We start from the raw sequence: 25,186 nt of genomic DNA on the forward strand, positions 1-25,186 counted from the left end.
CTCCAACTCTGGCAACATTCTTGTAAATCTTTTCTGAACCCTTTCAAGTTTCACAACATCTTTCCGATAGGAAAGAGACCAGAATTGCATGCAATATTCTGAAAATTACCTAACCAATGGCCTGTACAGCCACAAAATGGCTTCCCAACTCCTAAACCCAATGCTCTGACCTATAAAGGAAAGCATAACAAACACCTTCTTCACTATGCTACATACCTGTGACTCTACTTTCAAGGAGCTGTGAACATGCATTCTAAGGTCTCTATGTTTAGCAACACTCCCCAGGGCCTTACCATTAAGTATATAAGTTCTGCTCTGATTTTCTTTTCCAAAATGCAGCACAACACATTTATTTAAACTCTACCTGCCAATCCTCAGCCGACTGGCCCATCTGATCAAGATTCCATTGTAATTTGAGGTAACCTTCTTCGCTGTCCACTACACCTCCAATTTTGGTGCGTCTGTAAACTTATGAACTATACCTCCTATGTTCACATCCAAATCATTTATAGAGTAGATTCTATTGTCTGATTAATTGGAATGATAGCTGCTTGAATGCATTCCTAGAAAACATTCCATTATCCATTGCTTATTCTATATTATGATTGAGTTATGGAGTGGTAAATAGATACAAATGACTCTGCAAATCTCTCACTGGCAGAACCATTCTAAGGCATACAGAATGGCACAGTCCACACCACAGCCAGGAGAATGGCAGAACTGTTCACTATGCCACATAATCCAGGTGTGTGCTGCCCGGTAGGGTTCAAATCTAATTTCAGTAGCTGTCCAACAATCAGTTCATGAGGATTCACTGAGGGGAGAAGTGGTGGGGGAGGGGGGGCAAGTTGGATTTCTTTGAGATTTTGGAAGCTTTACATGACATGCCTTACTCTAAAACTTATGCAGCAAGTAAACTTTCTCAGTACACTAGGATATTGGTGATCATTGACCAGCCATCTTGGTTCATTGACATAACCCAGTGTAACAGAAGGTGCAGGTTTTGGAGATGTGGCCAATAAGCTTTGCTTATTCTGGATCTCCTAAAGTAAAACTCTAGCCCTCTCTGTCCTTTGTTTACTGCCTCCCCATCACCAACCTTCATTTCCTCTCCAAGGTCTTTGAAGGTGTTGTCACCACTCAAATTTCTGTCCACATTTCATGGCACTCCAATCAGAATTAACATGGCTTTAAAGTCACAAATGATATCCTACATAATGATGAAGGAGGTAAACTATCCATTCTCACCTTTCTTGACTTGTCTACAGCTTTAACACAGTCAAGTATACTATTCTCCTTCAATCTAGCTCCACTATTGTCCACTTGGGTAGGACTAAACTTGTCTGGCTCTTTTATTATGGAAACAATCTGGTGATTCTGTAATGACTTGTCCCTGAGTCTCTACCCTTGGCCCCTTCCAATTTCCTAACCATATACTGCCCTTTGGGAATGTCATGCAAACAAACAGTTCAAAGTTTGAGAGAAGATTTGTAGCTCGGGTGCTTGTTGTTGTGGTTCTGTTCGCCGAGCTGGGAATTTGTGTTGCAGACGTTTCGTTCCCTGTCTAGGTGACATCCTCAGTGCTTGGGAGCCTCCTGTGAAGCGCTTCTGTGATGTTTCCTCCAGCATTTATAGTGATTTGTATCTGCCGCTTCCAGTTGTCAGTACTGTCAATACAAAACGTCTGCAAAACAAATTCCCAGCTCAGCGAACAGAACCAGAACACCAAACAAACAGTGTAGGTTTCCATGTATATGCTGATGGCACCCAACTTTATCTCACCACCACTCTCTACAGTCTAGAAACTGTCAGATTGCTAGTCAGTTACCCAATACTGGATGAACAGAAATTTACACAGCTGTGAAAGCAGATAGTATTCTTCCTGGTCTCCACCATAAATTCCATTCCCCTAATCTTGACCCTATCTGTCTGCCTTTCCATTTTTACAGCTTATGATGCAGTATCCTCTACTCTGGAGTGGCCAAATGCAGATTTAACCATTGTTTTGCAGAATGTCTTCTTTCAGTACACAAACAGGGGGTCCCCAATTTACAAACGTCTAACTTACAAAAGCTCGTACTTACAAACACAGTCTCACACAGGGGTGTAATTTTAAAGTCCCGACTTACACCATTTCCTGTACTTACACACAGCTCCTTTATTTTGTCCTGCATTGTGTTCCGACTTGCGAACAAATCAGTTTGCAAACATACTTCAAACGGAACCCATTCATAACCCAGGGAGGGTCGGCCTATAATTCCAAGTTTATGGTCACCTATCATTTTAATTCTCTGTTTTGCACCCACCCTGATTATTCTGTTATATTGTTCCAATGAAATTCAACATAAGCTTGAAGAACAGCACCACTTTCAGCTGGGCATTTGACAGCTTTTCAAACTCAATATTGAGTTCAACAATTTTTGATCACAACCTCTGCCCCTTTTTGTAGATGAATTGATGGATTTTCATTCTGATCACTAGTTAACAATTTCATTCAACTGCCACCATGGTGATGTCATTCTTGATGGAACTGATTTTGCACTCTAGCAATCTCTATGCTTGTATGTAGTTCACATGTAGCATGTCATAAGAAAATCTTCGGCTTCACTGTAAAAAAAAAGTGGCATTTTTTCTGAACATGTCAATGCATCACACTGCACAAATAAAATCAAGAAAGGAAAAGCTGAAAATCGCAGAAATAGAAATTGCAAAAATTAACAGGCAATCAGAATATGCAAAAGGAAAAGGTATTTAAAGTTTTTGGTAAAGCCCATAATCAGAACTGTAAACATAAACAGTATAATTTCACAACATAATGCACAGTTCAGTACAAAATAACTCAGACCTTCCAGAAGAATAACACGTGCAATTTTGAAAAATCTTCTCACTGTTTTAACTTACATAAATCTACATGTGTATCCAAAAACAATATTTTCAGAGTATTTCAACTGTATATTTCAGTTTCTTTATTTTTTGTGGAATCAAATTTTTGATGCATTAATGATGCTAACATAAATGTAATAGCTTGGATTTTCCAATCAGTGATGAAGAAATGATACTTGCTTTCAACTCACTAAAAGCTGCCACAATGTTTTGTAGGGTTCAGACAGAGACTGAACTGCAAATCTAGGTCTGATCCAAAACAGCCCCCACATATGGCAGCCAGGTTGTTTGTAAGGAGGTTGAGTAACAGCAAAGTTTTTAAACCAATGAGAGTGAAGAGTCCTCACAGGGCACATAAGTTCAAAGTCAGGAAATATAAACCATGAAATATAAATTAGATTTAAATAAAGCTCAGAAGATTGGGAAATAAATAAAATTAGATTGGGAAATACAGAATAAATATAGAAGACAGAAGAAAGATTGAAGAGGAAATAAAAGCTATGCCATTTTTAAAAATTCTTCACCTTCATTACTTTTAGGGGAATGAGGCTCAATACTTGATTAAAAATAATGTTCATATCTAGTGGTGCTGTTCAATGGGAATTATTGTTTAAAATACCATTACAACTCACTCCCTCCTCAATGTACAAGCTGTTTTCTTGGTTTTAGAGCAAAACTCATGAGCAAATAACCAACACTCACATCATTGCATTAATCTCAAAGCCAAATCTATTACTGAGAATCAAAAAGAATACATCCTATGGAGGAGTGGATTATTTCTGACAGGACCTTCTGGATTTGTGCATTTAATTACGGTTTGTGCAGCAAAGAAGTTGTTGTCAAATTTACTCTGTTGTAATATTTTGCCATGTTGCTTCTAATTTTATAACTCCCATGTTTGTCATTCTAGTTACAAAATCCAGCCCAATACATTTTGTATTACTGAAAGGCACCTTGAGTGAATTATTTAGGATGCAACTGAACACAATTGTAACAAAAGCTGATATGCTGATGGACACACCTTGATTTGTACAAAGAGCTATTAATTAGTGTGGGGAGAGGACTGGTTTTGAGAGATAATGAACTGGTTAACAAAAACAAGAAATGTTCTACTACCTGGTAATATCTAAAGATGTCCTTAATTTTAATTTGTTTTTCTTCAATGGATTCTAGGGAACAAAATGAAATCATAAGACAAAAAAATTGGGGTCATGAGCAAATATAACAGTCAGATGTTAGTCTACAAAAAGATTATGCCTTTTTTTTAAAAAAACAAGGTTCAAAGGTCCAAAAAAGGTACACAGGGTCATGTTCATGTGTTTCTATTGCTGTTGCAAGTTGAAGGGAGCAGCCAGCAATATCCACACTTGTCACTGGCTCCATGGAAGGAGACAGGATTTCATGGACTCCATTTAAAGTCAGCCAACATCTCTTCAATCAGTTGTGCAATATGGCTGCCAGGTTGTGAAAGGCACAACATAGGTTGTTTTCTTTTAAGGCGACTTAACCTAATAGACCAACTTATTTGGAAAACACCTTTGAACTTGTAACATGGGTAAGTCATCCAGGTTTGTTACCTGCTTTCAAAATTAATAACAGGCTTTGGTCTGAGACAGAATAATTATGGCAGATACAATCTGAAAGATCAGCTGAAACCATCAAACCAGCTGCAAGACAACAATGCAGCCAAGGTAATACATGGCTATACCATGAAAGTGGGAGAAGAAATTAGCCCCAATATCTTCCAACTTCAAGTTCACCTGTGGGCTGACTGACAATTTCAACTTCAAAAATCCTCATAGCTTAAATGAGAATTCTCTGCTTTTACAAGTTCTCCATGCCAGTTAAAGCATCAATTTATCTAAGAAACACTGTTGTGAAATAGACTAAAATATTTCCAGATCATAATCATATTGCTTCCTTTTGCATCTATATCTAATCTTCATGCATTTGATAGTGTGTTTAAGAGGTTATATTTTAACCTTCCAGCCCAAGTGCGTGATAACAAAATAATCTTTAGTTTTATAATCACAAAAGTTTGCTACTGCAGTAATTTAAAGTGGGATGTATCAACATTGACAGCAGGAACACACAGTAACCTCATTTCTTTCATTGTGGACAACAATAAAACTCAAATTCTGTGCATTACACTCCTCCCTTGCTCTCTTTGGTCCACTTACTCTCACAATTATTGCAATCCTCATTTAACCACAATACACAAATATTCAGCAATTTTCTTTAACAAAAAACAGGAGACTGTCACTAGTCATTTCTAGGGGTTCAGTATATGCCCATACACATTGCCCCCTCTGGAGCAAAACATGCCTGGACATCACTCATTCTGCCCTGTGCTGAGACAGAGACCCCTGTTTATTTTAGAGAGGGTTGGAGGAGATGTCTTCACATGGTTAGTTGATGGAATATGTGCAGGGTATGGCAATTATTGGGACATCAGAGATTCTAGTTTGCCAGAGAACTAGAACATCAGATATCCTGCAGAGGACTCAAGGTGTAGATTAGATTAGATTCCCTACAGTGTGGAAACAAGTCATTTGGCCCAACAAGTCCACACCAACCCTCTGAAGAGTAACTCACCCAGATGTATTCCCCTCTGACTAATACATCTAACACTAGGGGCAATTTAGCATGGCCAATTCACCTAACCCGCACATCTTTGGGATTGTGGGAGGAAACCGGAGCACCCGGAGGAAACCCACGCAGACACGGGGAGAATGTGCAAACTCTACACAGACAGTCGTCTGAGGCTGGAATCGAACCTGGGTCCCTGGTGCTGTGAGGCTGCAGTGCTAACCACTGTGCCACCATGACTTCAAAGGAATGCCTAGAATGACTGCCAGACTGATTGAATACAATATTTCAATGCATTGTGGAGTCTGGCTTCAACTTGTGCAATGGCTTCTTGCAAAGCATGAAGATTAAACTGTCCAACATGAAGAATGATGTGACAGTGCCACCTATGATGATGAAACATTGGCTTAAAGTTTTGGCAGTTTCTAAAGTAGCTAACACTATTGAGAAAGAAATTCATCACTGCCATTTAGGTTCTTGGTGCCTGTGTTTACTCAGGTTTCCAATGTAGCACATCACTCTGGCCCTCTGTCTTACAGTCAGTCTAGGAATACAAGTGGGTGACATTGCTTCATCAGATGGAAACCTACCATCCTTCCATGCTAGCTTCCGTGTAATCCGCTATATCAAGTGCCCTTGTTAGTGCTACAGCCAGCGTGCAGCACTGTCCAGACCCATACTAATATTATGTAATCTGTAGCAAGCTCTCAATGCTGCTCATCATTCCCACTTGGTACTCCAGTGGGAGTTCCGCAGTCTGCTACCTCTCAGGTTTTAGCTACTGAGGAAACATCTAGCTGAGACTAATAAGGGATTGACAGACTGCACTAAGTCTTTTCGTAATAATTCCACGAAAATTGAATTTCTAGGCCTCCATCTTATTTATATCAAAACCCTACATGGCAGCAACGAAACAAGAACAAATTAAAAGTAGCAACCACAACACAAGAATCAGATTGAGAGGTAAATTGTGGAGTCAAAGTTTAGGTCGCAGGACTGGAAAACTAAAAAATGGCAAGATGAATCTAGAAAAAAAGCCTTGGGGGCAGGGACAAAGAATAGAAACGTCAAATAAAATATCAAAAAAATCTGTATCGTTTTAACTTTTTAACATGTTTATAAGAAGGGTTTGAACTAATATGAAAGGAACTGCAAAGCAGAAAGAAATGCAGATGTAACAAATATTTTGCAGCAGTTTTCTTCACAAAGTGATTTAATGATAAAATAAGTAAGTTCTCAAGATAATTGGATTTGTAAGCAAAAGCAATACTTACACTCTGAATCCAAATACATTCCACCATTGCAATGTTAAGTCAGAAGCAAAGCTTTTCTATCAGAAATGATTTCGAACAAAAATCTGATTTTTGGGTTCTATCTTCAAACATATCCATTTTTTTTTCTCATTATTCAGCGAACTTAAAAAATAGTTGCTGTTTACCTGCAAATGAATCTTCCTTCCAACATCTGAATTATTTTCCAGTGGCTGAGCATGTTCTAATATTTCATGAGAAATGCCATTTTTAATTGCACCAGACAGACCTTTGAACCCTAAAATGTGAACAATTGAAAATATACACATCAAATATAATGCAGACTTTAACATCTTCACCAGCTTCTTCGTTCCATGCATTTAGATTACCCTTCAGACTTAAGAGAATAAATTTCAAAAAATGAACATGGCTCGTAATTCTTGGGCTTGCCAAATCCTGGAAAACAATACTTTTCAGAAATGGTCAGCATTTTCATTTGAAAAAGTTAACTTGCTAATGGCCACGCTGAAGATGATGTTAATTATTTGCACAACATTGGTAATTCCATTCAGCAAATATGTTAGTTGCAAACTGAACAAACTATTGTCCTGTTTGAACTCAAAGATGTCTGTCCAAACAGGAAACAAAATCACTCCTTACAGCATAGATTAGTATGGAAATGATTCCCAGCTCTTGTTAAATATACACTTAACTATTAGTTAAGAGCAGCATAGGAAAAGCCCAGTTGCCAGACCACCATGAAAGTATCAGGGAAACAAGAGGAAAAAAAATGTTCATCCATAAAATATAAAGAGAGAACATACACTCTCCAATGTTTACAGTCTATGTTAAATCAATGAAAGCTAATAATGCTTCAAAAAGGATGCAACTTAACACTACAGTTTTGATAAGAGGACTCTTGTGCTGCTATGGCAGTGTCCCTAACTCTAGACCAGGAGGTCCAGACTCAAGTCCCACCTGCTCCAAGGGTGTGTTATAACATCTCTGAACAGGTTGATTAGTAAGTATCGACAGTCTTGCTGTGACACAGCCCAGAAAATTTACAGTCTTTCATGATTAGTTTGATACTCTACTCAGGTCAAAGGGACTAAGCATAGTCTAATAGATAGAGATCATTGAAATGTTACAAAAATTGTACATAAATTAGATTCATGGACATATTTTTAAAAAAAGGAAAATATCTGCAGAAGAGACATTAAAACCTTTCTTATTTAACTGCCACCCTTTAAATAGTGAGACAGAAAATTTAGGACATCAGGCTGTGAGAAGTGGTCAAAGATGTGAAAATTAATCAGTTAAAGAATAGGGAGTATTCGATCTTTGCTGAATAAGTTACTTTTCTTCATTGATCCTCCTCAAACGGTTTATCTTACAAGAGATTATCTTTTTCGGTGGAAACAAAATATCCTGGTAAACCGCCTCATCCAAAGGACAATAGGAAGCAAATGCCTCAAGATTCCCACGCTTTACCTTTTACAGGGATTTCATCATATAGAATGGGCATTTTTCACTAATCACACTTCACTTCCATAAGACTAAGTAAGATTGCATATCCAGAAACTCCTACAAATTATCTTACAGCCAAAATTAGTGCAGGAGCATCTCCACAAATCAACATTCCATACCAAATCATGAGACATAGAAAAGCATAAGGAATAATGATACTTCAAGTGCAATTAAGATAGAGAAAGACACCATTCTGGTTTCAATTTACGTGACATACGTGCAGGTTAAACTTAAAAAGCATGCTGCAATTCACACTTGTTCAGCTCAGATTAAAACTACTAGAAGTATACCTCTTCTTCAGCTATGCCTCACTCTGTTGGATCACCCTATGATCTGTATGTCCTTGTATGTTATGATCTGCCTGTACTGCATGCAAAACAAAACTTTCACTGCACTTAGGTACATGTGACAACAGTAAATCAAATCAAAAAATCCAGCTATTTGTCTTTGAAGAAACACAAAAAGTGACCACCATCACAGAATTTGTTGTTGATTCATCTGTGCTTTGCATATACTAGGATCACACCACAGTGATACTAAAATGTAGTTGTGGAACATTTATAACATCAATTTAAATTCGGAATTAAAAATCAACACACTAAATGTAACGGATTGTCAAAGGATAAATTGAAATAATTATAATTGTTTAAAACATGATATGAGGCTAGGGAAAATTTAGTAAGAGAATTTGCTAAATTGTATGTAGGACAACTTCCTCATATGGTCATATTCATGGGTAGAGACATTGCCAAATGTAATTACACATTACTAGATTTATTAGAGATGTTAATTATGCGTTGAAAATGGTACTAATCCAACTACTAGACTAGTGAGATGAACTAAGGGAGCTGGTTAGCTCAGTTAGTTAACTGTTAGCATATATTTCATGTGAATGTCATCATCAAGGGTTCAATATCCATTTGGTTGAAATAGACTTTGAGAGTTGCTTCCTTATCCTACTGCAAAGAGTGAAAGGCGACAAAAACAGCCAACGAATGTGCTCAGGATAGAGCATTAGCAGACACAGAGCCAAGAACCTGCCTTCAGGAAGAGCAAGTATGAAGGAAGCAATGAAGATGAATTAAATTTCAAGACAAAGAATCAGACAAGAGTTAAGATTCAAATAGAAAGGGAAAATTTCACACAACATGGATGTGTAGGTGAGGTGCATTGGTCAGGAGTAATAGGGTAGGGGAATGAGTCTGGGTGGATTACCCTTTGGAAGGTCAGTGTGGATTTGTTGGGCCAAATGGCCTGTTTCCACACTGTAGGGATTCTATGATTCTATGATCTATGAACAAGAGCTCGACACTGGATTACGGCAAACATTACAGAAAAAATATTGAGCTGGCTTAGAGAAACTGAAAGCCAGACTAACAAGATCCTTCCTAAAAGGAAAATTCTAAGTTTCAAAATAAATATGTACCAGTGAAAAAAGGCAACTTGCAGTTATAGAGCATTCTATGGTCACCAGATGCTACAAAGGCATTTTACATCCAATGAAGTATTTTGAAATCTAAAGTTAAAAATCACACAACACCAGGTTTTGGACACACACATACATATAAATCTATGGGGTGAATTTGCATTTGCAGAATTGCATTTGCAGATACATTCTATTTTGTTTAAAATGCACACGGCCTGTAGGCAGTCAATCCATTTATAAATTCCTACTTTGTAAACAGAACCAGTCTGACTCAAGATCGGAATACATACAGACTGTAACCTCACACCTTTAATATATTGCCTGAGTGAGGATATCACTTTATTTTAAATTAAAACTTTAAGTTATCTCATGAATGTGACTTGAAAGAAGTTCTGGGATTTGCATATTAATGAATCGAAACCTGCAACCCCATTCTAAAAGATGAAAGACTTAATAGCAATCTAGGTTTGTTCAATACATCGCATTGGTTATATGACACGGTGATCTTCTGCTATAAATTCTACGTCCTATGATTCTGCTGCACTAGCTACCTGACAAAGGAGCAGCGTGTCGAAAGCTAGTGCTTCCAAATAAACCTGTTGGACTATAGCCTGGTGTTATGTGATTTCTAAGTTCATCCACCCCAGTCCAACATCGGCATCTCCACATTTTGAAATCTAGTCATGGTAATGGATTCAGGAAATATGCTCCACTCCCCACAAATATTTAATAATGATCAGATCTATTTTTGTGGAAAATTAGACTCTTCAAAGTTCAAGATAAAGTATATAGGTTTGAAACAAATTAAAGCAGAAAGGAGACAGTACATATAATAAAGAAGTGGGTAGCAGTTTCTCCCCAAGTTTTCTTCTGGAACAGCTTTTGATTGCAGTACTCATCATTGATTTGGACTCATGGCTAAAGAGACAGTCTTCCTGTTAAAAGTATAGCAAAAGCAAAGAGACTAGAACTAGAGCACAGTGTTTAAATTTTGGGGTCTACTAATTAAGACAGAGATCAGAAGAATGTTTTTACTATCACAGATTCATAATTCTGTACCTCAAAGAGCAGTGGAAGAAGGGTCACCGAATATTTTTAAGGCAGAGGGAGAGATAACTCGTCACTATAATGGGAGACAAAAGATCTGGGAAACAGTGAGGCAAGTAGTTAGAGGTCAAAATCAGATCAGCCATGATCAGATGAAATGGCAGGCAGAATCAAAGGGCTTAAAACAGAAATCTCAACAGGTCTGGCAGCATCTGTGGAGAGAAAGCAGAGTTAACATTTCAGAACAGTTCTAAAAGGAGGATCAATGAAACATTAACTCTGCTTTCTCTCCACAGAAGAAAAAGTGAAGACTGCAGATGCTGGATGTCAGAGTTAAAGAGAGTTGCGCTGGAAAAAGCACAGCCAGGTCAGGCAGCATCTCAGGAGCAGGACAGTCGATGTTTCGGGCATAAGCTCTCCACAGATGCTGCCAGGGCCCGCCAGTTTTTCCACCAATTTCTGATTTTGTTTCTGATTTACAGCCTCTGCAGGTCTTTTTTTTGTTTCTAAGGGTCAAAAGGTCTACTTCTAACCCTATGTTCTTATTAAAATAGGTTACAGAGTAAGTTATTCTGTGGATCAAAGGAAACTGAAAGTGAGGGTTGGTTACATTTAATTTCAAACTCACCACTGGCTCTGAAGTGCTACATTTTGGTAACAAGTAGCAATAACTGTCATCTAAATTGGATAAAGCAGGATGCTGAAGTACAAAGAAAATTGGTCATTTCAACTCACACGGCATAAGCAGGATCTCAAATGGACAAGACCATCAAGGAAGCTGACAAAATATTGGGTATTATGGAAGAAGTGTAGAACACAAGAATCAAGAAGCAATGATTTATTTGTACAGAACCTAGTAACATTCCACACAATAGGATATATGTCAAGGCAACAGAGATGTGTCAGCACAGATGCATTAGGATATTACTTGAAATGAGGAAATAAAAATTTGAAAATGACAATAACTGGGGTTGTTCTCATTAGGAGAGGTGATTTGATAATTGTGCTCAATATTATAAAAGCAATGGGATAGAGTAGCAGAAACAGATTATTTGCAGTGATTGATCGACTTAGAACTAAGATTAAATGTTTTTTTTTGAAACACGGACAATCCTTTATACAGTGGATTGAGAGCACTAAAGTTTGTGGTTAAAACAGGAACCATGTTAGCATTTACAAATGGATGGTTGAGAGATAGGAGTTAAGAAAGTTTCTAACAGACGGGTATGAAATATGGGTCGTGTGGAGGAGAGAGACTAAAGGATTTGTTGCAAGCAGTTTATTTCTATGTTATAATTTCCGTGTGGGGATTTCAGTTTGGGAAGATGGTGGTATAGTGGTAAGGCTTCTGGGCTAGTATTCCAGAACTCAAGGCTAACATTCTAAAAGTATAGGTTCAAATCCCAACATTGTAGATGGTAAATTTGAATTCAATAAAAAAAAACTGGAGTTAAAAATGCTAGTCTAATAGCGACCACATAAGCATTGCTGAATATTCAAAAAAATGTTGGTTCATTATTGAAGGAAATCTGACATTCTTACCAGGTCAGGCCTACATGAGACTCTAGACTTCCCCGAAATGGTTCACTTTTAACTTCCCTCTGAACATTTAGGGATGGGCAATGAAAGCTGGCATGTGGAGGAACAATGAATCCTCATACTTCCCAATTCTTAAAGTGTCAATGAGAGATGAGGGTGCTTAGAAAAGATGAGAGGATCTGGAGGTGATTAGATTCTAACCGTCATGATTACATTGATGCGAAGATGCTGGTATTGGACCGGGGTGGACAAAGTTGAAAACCACACAACACCATATTATAGTCTAACAGGTTTATTTGGAAGTACAGGCTTTCAGAGCACTGCTAGTTTATCAGGTAGTAGCATTCTGAAAGCTAGTGCTTCCAAATAAACCTGTTGGATTATAACCTGATGTTGTGAGATTTTTACTTTAATCATGATTACAAGTGAGTTGATGTCCTGATAAGCAGATGTAGACCTAGAGTAGCTGCCTTTCATCCCATGCATCTTCATTTTATCCTTAAGCCTACATCTGAAGATGGAGGGCTAAACTGAATACTGCTCCTCTCTTCTTCTCTCCCCAACCACCCAATTTAAAATATGGAGGGTGAAAACTCCTTAATAAAAACAGTCCAGTGGAGAGAGGATCATTCCCATCTTCCACTTTTTACATCCTTCACAAAAGTCTGCACATGAGAGAAAATTACAGAACAAACATTCTGATAATAATAATTACAGGCTTGACATCAGTACCAAAATTCAAATTTGTTCTGCATAAAATGGTCATCTAGCCCTTAGAGAATACCAAACAAACTCTGATGGGAGCCAATTTAGTTCGGAATATAAAATGCAGATTAAGTGAAGCAGGATAACATAAGAACGATAAGTTTGCCATTCAGCTCCTCAAGCCTAGCCCACCATTCATGGCTGATCTACGACAGACCTCAACTGCATTTCATGTCAGTTCATCATAGTCTGATATTTCAAAGATCTATCTACCTCCTCTTGAAATACTTTCAGCAATCAAGCCTCCACATCCCACTGGGATAGAAAATTCCAGGCATTCATAAGCCACCATGAGAAGAACTTGCTTCACAACTCAGTTTTGACTGTGAACACTTATTCTGAAACTGTGTGCACTAGTTCAAGACTCCCCCATGAGTGGAAACATGTTCTTAACATTGACTCTGTCATGACCACCCAGAATCAGGTATGTTTAATTAAGACTGTACCTCATTCTTCTAAACTCTAATGAATAAAGGACTAAAATGTTTAGGCATTTTGACCATTCAACCATTTCAAGCCAGGAATCTTTCCAGTGAATCTCTTTTACATCACCTCAAATGCCAGTTTATCATTTTTTTAAATGAGAGGCAAATTTGCACACAGTACTCTGATCAAAAAGGCCAAATAAAGACCAAAATTTAACTTGCCATCCTAGTTACTTGCTACACATACATGCTAACTGTGTATATCATGCACAAGAACACACTGATCCCACTGTCCTGCATTTCTTTTTAATTCTGTCTCCATTTAAATAAGCCTGCCTTTCAATTTTTCCTAAAAAATTACTTCAAGTTTTCCCTCAGTAAACTCCATCTAAGTTTTTGCTCACACACTAAACCTACCAACATTCCCTGCAGATTCCTTATATCCTCATCACAACAGTTTCCCAGCAAATTTGCATATATTATACACTGCCACCTTCATCCAGGCATGAATATCATTTTAAGTATTTTGGAATCTAGTTACATCTGTCCAAACTGAAAAAGACTCCTTAAACCTGACTCTACCTTTTGTGCTAACCAATGCACAATCCACACTAAGTCCCAATAACCTTTTAGTGGCATTTAATCGAGTGCCCTCTGGAACTCCAAATGCATGATATCTACCTGCTCACTTTATCAAGAGTGATAAAGTGCTCACCTGCTCACTTCCTACTATAGGAAGGATGTGGAAGCTTTAGAACGAGTGCAGAGGAGGTTTACCAGGATGTTGCCTGGAATGGTAGGAAAATCTTATGAGGAAAGGCTGAGGCACTTGGGGCTGTTCTCATTGGAGAAGAGAAGGTTTAGGGGAGATCTGATAGAAGTGTATAAGATGATTAGTGGTTTAGATAGGGTAGATACTAAGAACCTTTTACCGCTAATGGAGGCAGGTGTTACTAGGGGACATAGCTTTAAATTAAGGGGTGGTAGGTATAGGACAGATGTTAGGGGTAGATTCTTCACACAGCGGGTTGTGAGTTCATGGAATGCCCTGCCCGTATCAGTGGTGAACTCTCCTTCTTTATGGTCATTTAAGCGGGCATTGGATAGGCATTTGGAAGTTATTGGGCTAGTATAGGTTAGGTAGGATTCGGTCGGCGCAACATCGAGGGCCGAAGGGCCTGTACTGCGCTGTATCCTTCTATGTTCTATGTTCTATCAATCCACTTGATATACTCTTAAATGGTTCTAGCACATTTGTCAAACTTGACTTCCTTTCCACAAAACCATGGTAACTCAGATTGGTTAAGTTTTACTAAGTGTTCCTCTATTTCTTCCTGAATAATGGACTCCAGTATTTTCTCCAATGACGGATACTAGGCTGTCTTATAGCTCCCATTTTCTGTCCCCTTCCCTTCTTGAACAGTGGCATCACTTTAGTGGTTTTCCAATCTGCTGAAATCCTTCCAGAATCCAGTGAGTTCTGGAATATTTTAGAACATGGCCTGCATGTAAGGTTATTAAAGGAAGTAGCTACACAGACAGTGGAGGCAATCAGGTTCTAGCAACTTGTCTGCCTTTTGTCCCATTACTGTGTTAACTATTTTGAACCTTAAACATACTTGGAACTATTAAGAGATAGCAATGAAATAAAAGTTTGAAAAGTTTGAAAAGTTACTGATTTCCCTTCTAACAAAAAACATCAATTTAGCAAAGTTGACTTTCTCTATATATGGGCCCTTCATTTGACTTTCACAGCACTTCCCTTTCTGCTCCTCTTGCCCCACAATTCCCTTGTTTATTAATCTTCTGAAGTTATCCCAGTCTTGGATCTTTCTTGAATAATCACATAGCTATTCCTTATTGAACAGTCGCAAAATTATCTATTGAAGCTGCATTGTCCTTCTTTTGAGTCACGTTGTCCTTCACAGTCAGCAATGCTGCTGGACGGTTGAATTCAGCAGTCTCCTTTACTTCCTAATCTTCTCAACTATAAATACATGCCCACCTTTGGATGCTCAATAGTCAGGGTAAAATGTTCATTTACTCACAAATAATGTCCTTGGCCCTATGACTCTAGGTTGGATAACTGAACTGGTATTCCTGATGAAGGGCTTTTGCTCGAAACGTCGATTTTGCTGCTCCTCGGATGCTGACTGAACTGCTGTGCTTTTCCAGCTCCACTCTAATCTACAATTTGGTTTCCAGCATCTGCAATCATTGTTTTTACCTAACTGGACTGACCTCCAGGCTCATGGATTGCAGTGTCTTACCACTTGTTAATGTTTCATTGCCTGCAACATTTAACTATTGGGGGCAATTTGTCCCATGTTAGTATGTCATCCTTTGGCTTTTTTCCCCTCAGAACATCTGCCTTATTAAAAGTTCTCTCATCTCTCCTTTAAAATCCTGTTGCATATTGCTTCCACAAGCCTTTTTTCAACGTTTTTCCCCATTATATACTCTCCAGCCATATAAACTCTTCTCCTGAGCTTCACTCCTCTTGCCTTAAGCATTGACAAGTTCATTTCTTTGAGAGTCTCAATACCTGAAGAACCCATTCCAACCTTGCTTCCTCTATGCCATTCCTCAGAAATAAATCTCTCACTCCAATCATTTACAGTTGTACTCTCAAACTGTCACAATTCTTCCACTCCCTTCAACTACTCCCTTACCTCCACCTTTAATGCCCTCAGTTCCAGAAAGATTCCTTGATCATGACCATCTGGTCATCCCCCTCATATGGCTCCAATCTTCGCTTTTGGAAATGTAAGGAACATCAATGGAAGTACATCTACAGGAGCCATTCAGCCCTTCAAGCCTACTTAAAACTTGATCTAGCTGGGTTTATATCAAGTGCCACTGAGCTACACATTCCCCTGTAAAAACTGCCTAAGACTTCAAAATCATCACAGAAAGCAAAATAAAATTCATTAACACCAACTATATGTTTAACTCCCTTTTCAATGGCATGACCCCTAAATCAGTGCAAGGAGTTCATAAACCCTTGTCACTTAGATTGGAACATGCTGTCGAGCAGTCTTTAATCTAGGAACATAACAATTAGGAACTGGAGTACATCATTTGGCCCCTTGAGTCTGCTCTGCTTTTTAATACATGGCTGATCTCACCTGGGCGTCAACTCCAATTTCCTGCCTGCTCTCCATGATCTTTCAACCCATTACTGATTTAAAGATCTCATTATCTCTTCTTTATATTTTCTCAATGTTCCAGTATCCACCTCGCTCTCCGGTAGTGAATTTCACAAATTTTAAATCTGCCCTTTAGCCTAAAACTATGACTTCTCATTCTCGATTGCCTCACGAGGAAACATCCTCTCTGCGTCTAGTTCATCGATCCCCTTTAGCATCTTGTATACCTCAATTGGATCTCCTGTCATTCTTCTAAACTCTGGGGAGTATGGGCCTAAACTGCTCAACCTCTATTCATAAGACTAGCTCTCATTTCTGGAATCAATTGAGGAAACCTCCTCTGAACTGCCTCCAATGCATCTACTTGCCTCCTCGAATAAAGGAACCAGAGTCCCTTGCTCACTGTCAAACACACCTCATGCAGCCTCCCTATTCTGTCTCTAAATCCATATCTCTGTATCAACCATCCCGGTGTCCTCTCTTTACCAGACTGTTTTGACCCTATTTCTTCAGCTCTTACTGGATCCTCATGCTAATTGATACTGTAAATGGTTCGTTCTCCTGAGAAACCATCTTCTTTACAAAAACACACCCTCAGCACATCCATGTGAACTGCACCTCATCATAAATTCCACATTTTCCTTGAAGATGCTGCAGCCTCCAAAATTGTTGCCAATCTTTCTTTCCTCGTAGTTTCTAACTATCACAGCACAGAAACAGCTATAACTGAAATCATCTGACTGTATGACTCTATGACAACTGACATTGCTCATGACTATGACGTGACATCGATGCATATACTTAATTAATCTACACACTACCTTTCCTGTGCTTAAAACACATTTGCCATAACTCGAGTTGCAGGCAGTACTCAGACTGTGGCTAAACCAATGGTTAGATTCATCAGCAATTTGGTATTGTATGCAGTTACATGTAAAATCCGGAATAATAATTGCCCTTTCAATGTTTCTTTTTTATGAACAAAATCTTAATTTGAAAGATCAAATCTTGCATTTCTTCCTAAAAGACAAAAACAAAGTTTCACTTAAGGGAAAGCAATCTTAAAGCTAATTAAAAGCTATTAAGATATGCTTTAATCCAAAAAAAGTTATCAAAATAAAGAAATGGGAAACTGTAACAAGAATTCCCTGTTTTTGAGATATATGCTTAATCTACTTCAATGATTTTTCTTCCTGTTCTGAAGGTACTAACCAAATTCAGATTACACATCAGACAGAAAAGATAAAAGATAAACCTACATGAAGTTTTTTTTAAAACAAAATATTACTACAGAGAAGACCTATCTGTATATTCACAAAACGCATAAACAAACCTTGTAATCATGTTTCCTCTGTCAACTGTAGAGCATCCAAATGGCATGTATTCACATGCATAGGTCAATCTCATGTATAAACTGATCCTTCATTTTTGGTCAAAAAATCATTTTCCATATAACTTGTGTATACATCGGCCCTGCATTATAAACCTCTTACAAAGTAAACTGTATGTGCCCATTAACTCACTTAAACAAAATCGCATTTATTCATTCATACTGGTAATTCTACTCACTCTTTGTTTACTGTATTCATTCATTCATCACTTTACTTACCCCAGTTGGTTTACTACAGCACGTTTTGATTCATTCATTCATTTATTCAGACTGGTACTAAGTCTATCGGTACTTATTGCACTTTGTTCACTATATATCCAAGTGTTAGTATCGTTACAAAGTTAATCATTTTAATTAGACCATTATATCTGAGTAAAAGTTAGATGTATTAGCTACACACCAGTATATCATTAATTCTTTGACAAATTTGTTAATGTTGTTGAGGTTCATAACATATAAGAGTAAATGGGAGGGAAACAGAAGCATTTGGCAGGAAAGTTCAAGATGCTTACATATTCAGAATTTAATAAATGTTTCATTTTAAGTGTGCCATTATACCAGGCCAATAGCCAGTGTTAAACAGTGTGATTTTGCAGGATTTCAATGAATCTTTGACTTGTTAAATATTCATACTTGTAAAATATTCATATTTATATTCTTGCTTTTATCTGGTAATTCCCTTTACCGTAATTCATTGTGTCCTTCTTCTTTACCCAGGATTAGTTGTGTGATCAAGTTGACTTCTGCGAATAATGTGGTATTTCAACCTGCAGCATGAATTTCAGCCCCTCAAAACTTGTGCCCATGTATTAGTCGACCTCCTAAGTTGAAACTTCAAAAATAGCCTTAAAAATTCTGCCTACACACGAGTATATACAGTAATATTTCTTTTGCTTCTTCACCAAAATCAAAGCCAGTGCAAAGAAAAAAGAAATCTATATTTACATGTTAAATCAAACAAATGCTGCACTACAGTACAGACTCATTGGACAGTTTGATTCTAGCATAATTAGTCTCTGGAATTCTCATCAGTAGCATTTAAGTTACTTACTTTGATCACCCTTAGATAGGCTTGACCTGAAATCAAGTCCATGGAAATAAAGATATTTCCAGGAAGGAATATGGTTGTGATCTTATACAGACTTAACCTGTATAGGGAGATGAGATTATCTAACTGAAAAGGCAAACAGGCCCACGGCAAAAAAAAGTCACAGTGCCATTTGAATATTTAGTTGATGGGGAGAAAGTAGTAAATTTCTACAGCCTTTTTTGACATCCAAAAAGCATAATGGTTATTACATTTTAAAAGTGAAATACCTTACTGAAAAGAATGATAATAATTGGCTAAATAAACAAATAATCCTTTCATGCCTAAAATGTATTGCACACTACAATGCAAAAATAGGAAAAGGTCAGTTGGCATAAGTGTACAATATATTTACAATAATCATGACTAAGTAGACTAAGAAAATATTAAGGGTAAAAAATGAGGTCTGCAGATGCTGGAGATCACAGCTGAAAATGTGTTGCTGGTTAAAGCACAGCAGGTTAGGCAGCATCCAAGGAATAGGAAATTCGACGTTTCGGGCATAAGCCCTTCATCAGGAAATCCTGATGAAGGGCTTATGCCCGAAACGTCGAATTTCCTATTCCTTGGATGCTGCCTAACCTGCTGTGCTTTAACCAGCAACACATTTTCAGCTAAGAAAATATTAAGCCATGTTGTAAATGCATCTTGAATATCCCTAGCATAACTAGCATATTAATACAGGCATTTATCATGTTTGGAGAAAGTGTTTATAGATATTCATTTAACTTTTACAGAACTTCGTAATACAACTAGTCTGTTTACATTTAATTTCCTGCATTTACTTATATACATTATTTATGTTCTGTTATGCTATTTGATGATTTTAGAATACAGGTAGTTAAAATATGACAATCAATTCTGGCCACTACACCATGATCATGAAAGAGGGACAAGAATAATTCCTAATTTGAAGGAGAGGGCTGTGCGGAAAGCATATTTGAATCACATTTGTGATTGGAACGTGGGACAAAAGACTATGGGCTTGAGAAGAAAGAATTTTCCCCAAGTTAATGGAAAACCAATAAATTACTTGCGAATTTCCATGCTCTGCCATAAAACAAAATTTAAGAACATGAGACTTTAAGAGCAGAAAAAGACAATTACAAAGTCAATCATAGCAGTTATATTTTCCATTTGTCACCATACCTGCTTAACTATTCATCATAAAGGTGCATTTTTCATGTTCTGGAATGTGCCTTTTATTTGAAACTAAAACTCTACATTGGCCCAATCCAGCAAAATTATCATCTCAATCTCTGTATACACCAGAAACCACCAACTGTTTTCACCCAAACTCCTGTCAGTGGTTGCCACATGTCTATCGTTACTGTGCGCTGCCTTCTCAAATCCAATCCAATCAGAAAGCAGACAAACAGCTTGTATCCAATTACACAATTCAATCACAAGTCAAATAACTTTTGATGAATAATTTGTGATACCCTGGTGATTCTTCTCTCCAATCGATCATCACAGTGTACAGGATACTAAGTTTTCATTCTGGCAATTGCAAGGCAGAGCAAGATGGTTAAAGTCCCTACTTCCTCAATCGTAGAAAGAAAAAAACTGACCTAGAAATCAATGTCTTACCAATGAAATTTTTGATACAAACCCAAGGTAGTACAGAAAGGCTGTACAAAGTGACTTATCCTCATAATTCCTTGCAAAATTTCCACAAAGAACTGCTGAAATCCAAATTTAACTGCACTCGTGGTCCAGACTCTTGCATGAGAGTAGGAATTCAACACCATTCAGTTTTGAATTTGATGTACACCCAATCTTTAGGCTTCTTTCTTAAGAACTGCAATTTCTTTTCAAAGTCTAATTCAGGCCTGAGCTACATAAAATCAGGGTGGAGTACTTTTTTCTAAATCGTTTTCATTCATGAGGGGAATGTGCACCAACATAATTACTAATGGGAGAAGGCAAGTGAACTTAATGCATGAAAACTCAGATCAAAATGTTTGTCAATACAATTAATTATCTATCACATAAAACATTCTCTCTCCCAGTCATAGACTTGATAGGCCAAATAGCATCCTGTTATAATGACATAACTATCTAGTCATGACAAATAGAATCACCTGCGTTTGGAGCATAATGTTTTTAAACTGGGTTTTTAAGTGATTCATTTGGCCACAGATTTCTACTGTTGGTAATAAGCTATGATGTAGGTAATGGCGGATCCGCTGCCTGATGGGCCTTTCCCTGCCCTATTACCAGTCTTCACACTTCCCCAAACACCTGCAAAGTTGCAACTCAATATTCCAAGTCTACAACATTTCTTCAAAACTGAGGAAGTTGGAAATGCAATAGGCTTGATGGAAGTGAAAAGGGCAAGAACAAATAAAATGTGAGGCCAATGTAAGATCACTGGAAGGAAGAGATTAAGTGACAAAATGGTTCATGCTGCTAAACCAACACAAGAATGGAACAGATAAAGAAATACATTATTCTTTTCAAGGAGCAATGAGTGGCAGAGTAATGAATAACTGCCAAAGGACAAAACAGAAATGTTAAAAAACAGAAAACAGAAGTTTCCAAAATTCAATAGAAATTTTGTACAGATTGAGTAGCTTTACAATGGGCTCTTTTCAGCCAGAATTGAGGGGAGTCTTCTCAGACACTCCACCAGTTCCTTCAAGAGAGTCTTTCTATCTTTGGATTTTACTGATGTTGGCCTATAAATCTCTTTGGCTGTGTTGGAAAATGTCTCTTAGCAACGAGCTGAATTTTCTAAACCCTCTGTGCTTTGGAATTATGGGGTTTTGTTTTCAACTTTGGCTATCTTTTCTGCAGTATTTAAATTTTGTTGTCAGATCAATAACACCTATTCATTAGAGAACTAAACAATGGACTTAAACAATCCAATATTAGTCCCTTAAACCTGCTCTGCCGTTAAGATCATGGCTGATCTGATTACTCTACATCCTTGCTGTCTTCAATAGCTTTTTAATTCCCTGATCAACAGTCTATCCACTACTGCCTAAAAAAGTATTTAAAGACTTTGCTCTCATCACATTTTGAGGAGTTCCAGAAACACATGACCCCTCTATAGGAATAAAATCTTCATCTGTCTTAAAAACACAGGCTCTCATTTTTAAACAATAAGCCCAAGTTCTAGGAAATTCAGATGAAAACAATAAAGCTGATCTCTTGAATACTAGTGTGAAGCTCTGGCACAATGAAGACATTCCAGATGACTATAGAGTTGCCAGGATAATCACAATCTTCAAGAAAGGAGGTAAGTCAAATCATAGCAACAACTGGACATAGCATTGCTCTCCATTGTTGGCAAAATTTTAGCTTAGTTCCTTCTTGATGATCTTTTGCCAATTGTAGATGAAGTCCTCCTAGTGTCCTCCAACATATAAGAGAAACGACAGACTTCATCTTTACTACAAGTCAACATATGAAAAATATAGACATCAGAACATCTTTGTATACTGCTTTATTCAATCCTATGTATTCAATGCCGCAAAGCCTTTTGCATGCCATTTCTTGGAAGGTGCTCCAGCAAAGTGGGTGTTCAGATGAGTTAACAAATATGATCTGTCACTGACATGACAATATACAAATAACAGCACTATTAAAAATCACACAACACCAAGTTATAGTCAACAGGTTTAACTGGAAGCACACGAACTTTCGGAGTGACGCTCCATCATCAGGTGGTAGTGGAGGGCTCAATCCTAACACAGAATTTACAGCAAAAATTTAGTGTGATGAAACTGAAATGATACATTGAAAAATTGATTGTCTATTAAGCCTTTCATCTGTTAGAATACAGTGATAGTTTCACTTCTTTCATGTGTAAATCACAAAACCTATTTTTTAAAAAAGTTTTATTCTCGGGTTAGCTGTTAACAATGGTGATAGTTAGACAATATGTTGAAGGTGTTAGCCCCCTGTGTTCTCTGTCTATGCCATGGTGTTTAGATTGATTCTAATCCAAAAAGTGAGATGACGGAGTTTTACAGAGCTCAGAGTTCGATATGAATGCATGCAGTTTTTGAGCAAAGTACAATGTAACCCTGCAAGTACAAATTCACCCCACAAAATATGTGTGCACATCTGGGTCTTTGTCTGTGTGTGCTTCTGTCTAGGTTGGGGGTTGTGAGTGAAAGTGTACGTGTGTGCAGTGAGTGCACAGTGTCTTACGTCTGTGAGGGGGTGGATGTGTGAGTATGTGTGTCTGTCTCTGTGTGTGTAGGAGTAGCTGTGGTCACCTGTAATGTGACATGAACCCAACGTCCCAGTTGAGGCCCTCCCTATGGGTACCGAACTTAGCTAACAGTCTCTACTCGGCCACTTTTCTCTGCTGCCTGGCCAGGGTTGTAAGGAGTCATGGTAGGCGCTGCAAGACGTGTCAGAGTGTGGGGAGAAAGTGAGGTCTGCAGATGCTGGAGATCAGAACTAAAAATGTGTTGCTGGAAAAGCGCAGCAGGTCAGGCAGCATCCAAGGAACAGGAAATTCGACGTTTCGGGCAAGGGCATTGTGGACATTGATACCAATATTATGCGTGGGGACACCTCCCACCTTGTACATGGCAGGTAGTCATGTGACTTAGCCAACATTGTCTATCTTATACGTTGCAGGCAAGGATGCCCGGAGGCATGGTACATTGGGGAAACCAAGTGAAGGCTACGACAACGGATGAATGGGCACTGCACAACAATCAACAGACAGGAGGGTTCCCTCCCAGTAGGGGAACACTTCAGTGGTCCAGGACATTCAGCCTTGGACTTTCGGGTGATCATCCTCCAAGGTGGACTTCGGGACAGGCAGCAGAGAAAAGTGGCCGAGCAGAGGCTGTTAGCTAAGTTCGGTACCCATAGGGAGTGCCTCAACCGGGACCTTGGGTTCATGTCACATTACAGGTGACCACCATTGTACTACACACACACACACACACACACACACACACACACACACACACACACACACACACAATCACAGACTTAAGACACACTGCACTCACTACACACACACACTTTCTCACATACACACCAACCTCCAACCCAGACAGACACACACAGACAGACAAAGACCCACATGCACACATATATTTTGTGGGGTGAATTTGTACTTGCAGGGATAAATTGTACTTTGCTCAAAAACTGCATGCATTCATGTAGAACTCCATTATCTCACTTTTTAGATTAGAATCAATCTAAACATCATGGCATAGACAGAGAACACAGGGGGCCAATACCTTCAATATGTTGTCTAGCTATCACCATTGTTAAAAGCTAACCAGAGAATGAAACTTTTTAAAAAATAGGTTTTGTGATTTATACATGAAAGAAGTGAAACTATCACTGTATTCTAACAGATGAAAGGCTTAATAGACAATCAATTTTTCAATGTATAATTTCAGCTACATCACACTAAATTTTTGCTGTAAATTCTGTGTTAGGATTGAGCCCTCCACTGCCACCTGATGAAGCAGCGACACTCCGAAAGCTAGTGTGCTTCCAATTAAACCTGTTGGACTATAACCTGATATTGTGTGATTTTTAACTTTGTACACCCCAGTCCAATACCAGCATCTCCAAATCAACATCACTATACACCGACTCCATCAAAAGATAGCAACCAGAGATGTGTCATTGCTCCCACCTGTTTCACCATTTTCCTTGCAAATAATATTGTAACTGACTATAGACAGAGGCTGAAAATGTGTTGCTGGTTAAAGCGCAGCAGGTCAGGCAGCATCCAAGGAGCAGGAAATTCGATGTTTCAGGCATAAGCCCTTCATCAGGAATGACTATAGACAGACTCACCAACGTGTACGCATGGTAATAATACTCACACAAACTCTTCAACTTCAACCTCAACCTGATAAAGACGACAACCAAAGCAACACAATTTCTCTGACAAATCTACAGCATGATGATGATACTCAAGTTAACGTTCACTTTGAAGAACTACGACTGATAGGTTTGAGTGAATATGGCAACTATCTGGCTTTACCAGAGAGACCCTCAGTGGCCGATCTTGTAAGATGACAGTGATCATGGCAATATCTGCTACATGTATGGTTAAATGTTAGAAAATGTCCCTCATCTTGTATCTTGACAGCTATCATTTAAAAAAAATACATTA

General features: G+C 38.2%; 1 protein-coding gene across 6 annotated transcripts in view; it reads right to left on the reverse strand.

The window, feature by feature from the left end:
* Positions 1-25,186, reverse strand: part of agbl5 (AGBL carboxypeptidase 5) — a 119,258-nt gene that overhangs the window by 11,972 nt on the left and 82,100 nt on the right. For all 6 annotated transcript variants that reach the window (XM_060854046.1, XM_060854084.1, XM_060854056.1 and 3 more), the window contains 2 exons: positions 6,911-7,020; positions 4,000-4,052 (listed from right to left, as the gene is read on the reverse strand). In XM_060854046.1, coding sequence (XP_060710029.1) covers positions 4,000-4,052; positions 6,911-7,020 — 163 coding nt within the window. The remainder of the gene's footprint in view (positions 1-3,999; positions 4,053-6,910; positions 7,021-25,186) is intronic.

The sequence above is a fragment of the Hemiscyllium ocellatum genome, chromosome 3 (assembly GCF_020745735.1).
Source record: "Hemiscyllium ocellatum isolate sHemOce1 chromosome 3, sHemOce1.pat.X.cur, whole genome shotgun sequence".
In the NCBI taxonomy this organism is placed as follows: Eukaryota; Metazoa; Chordata; class Chondrichthyes; order Orectolobiformes; family Hemiscylliidae; genus Hemiscyllium; species Hemiscyllium ocellatum.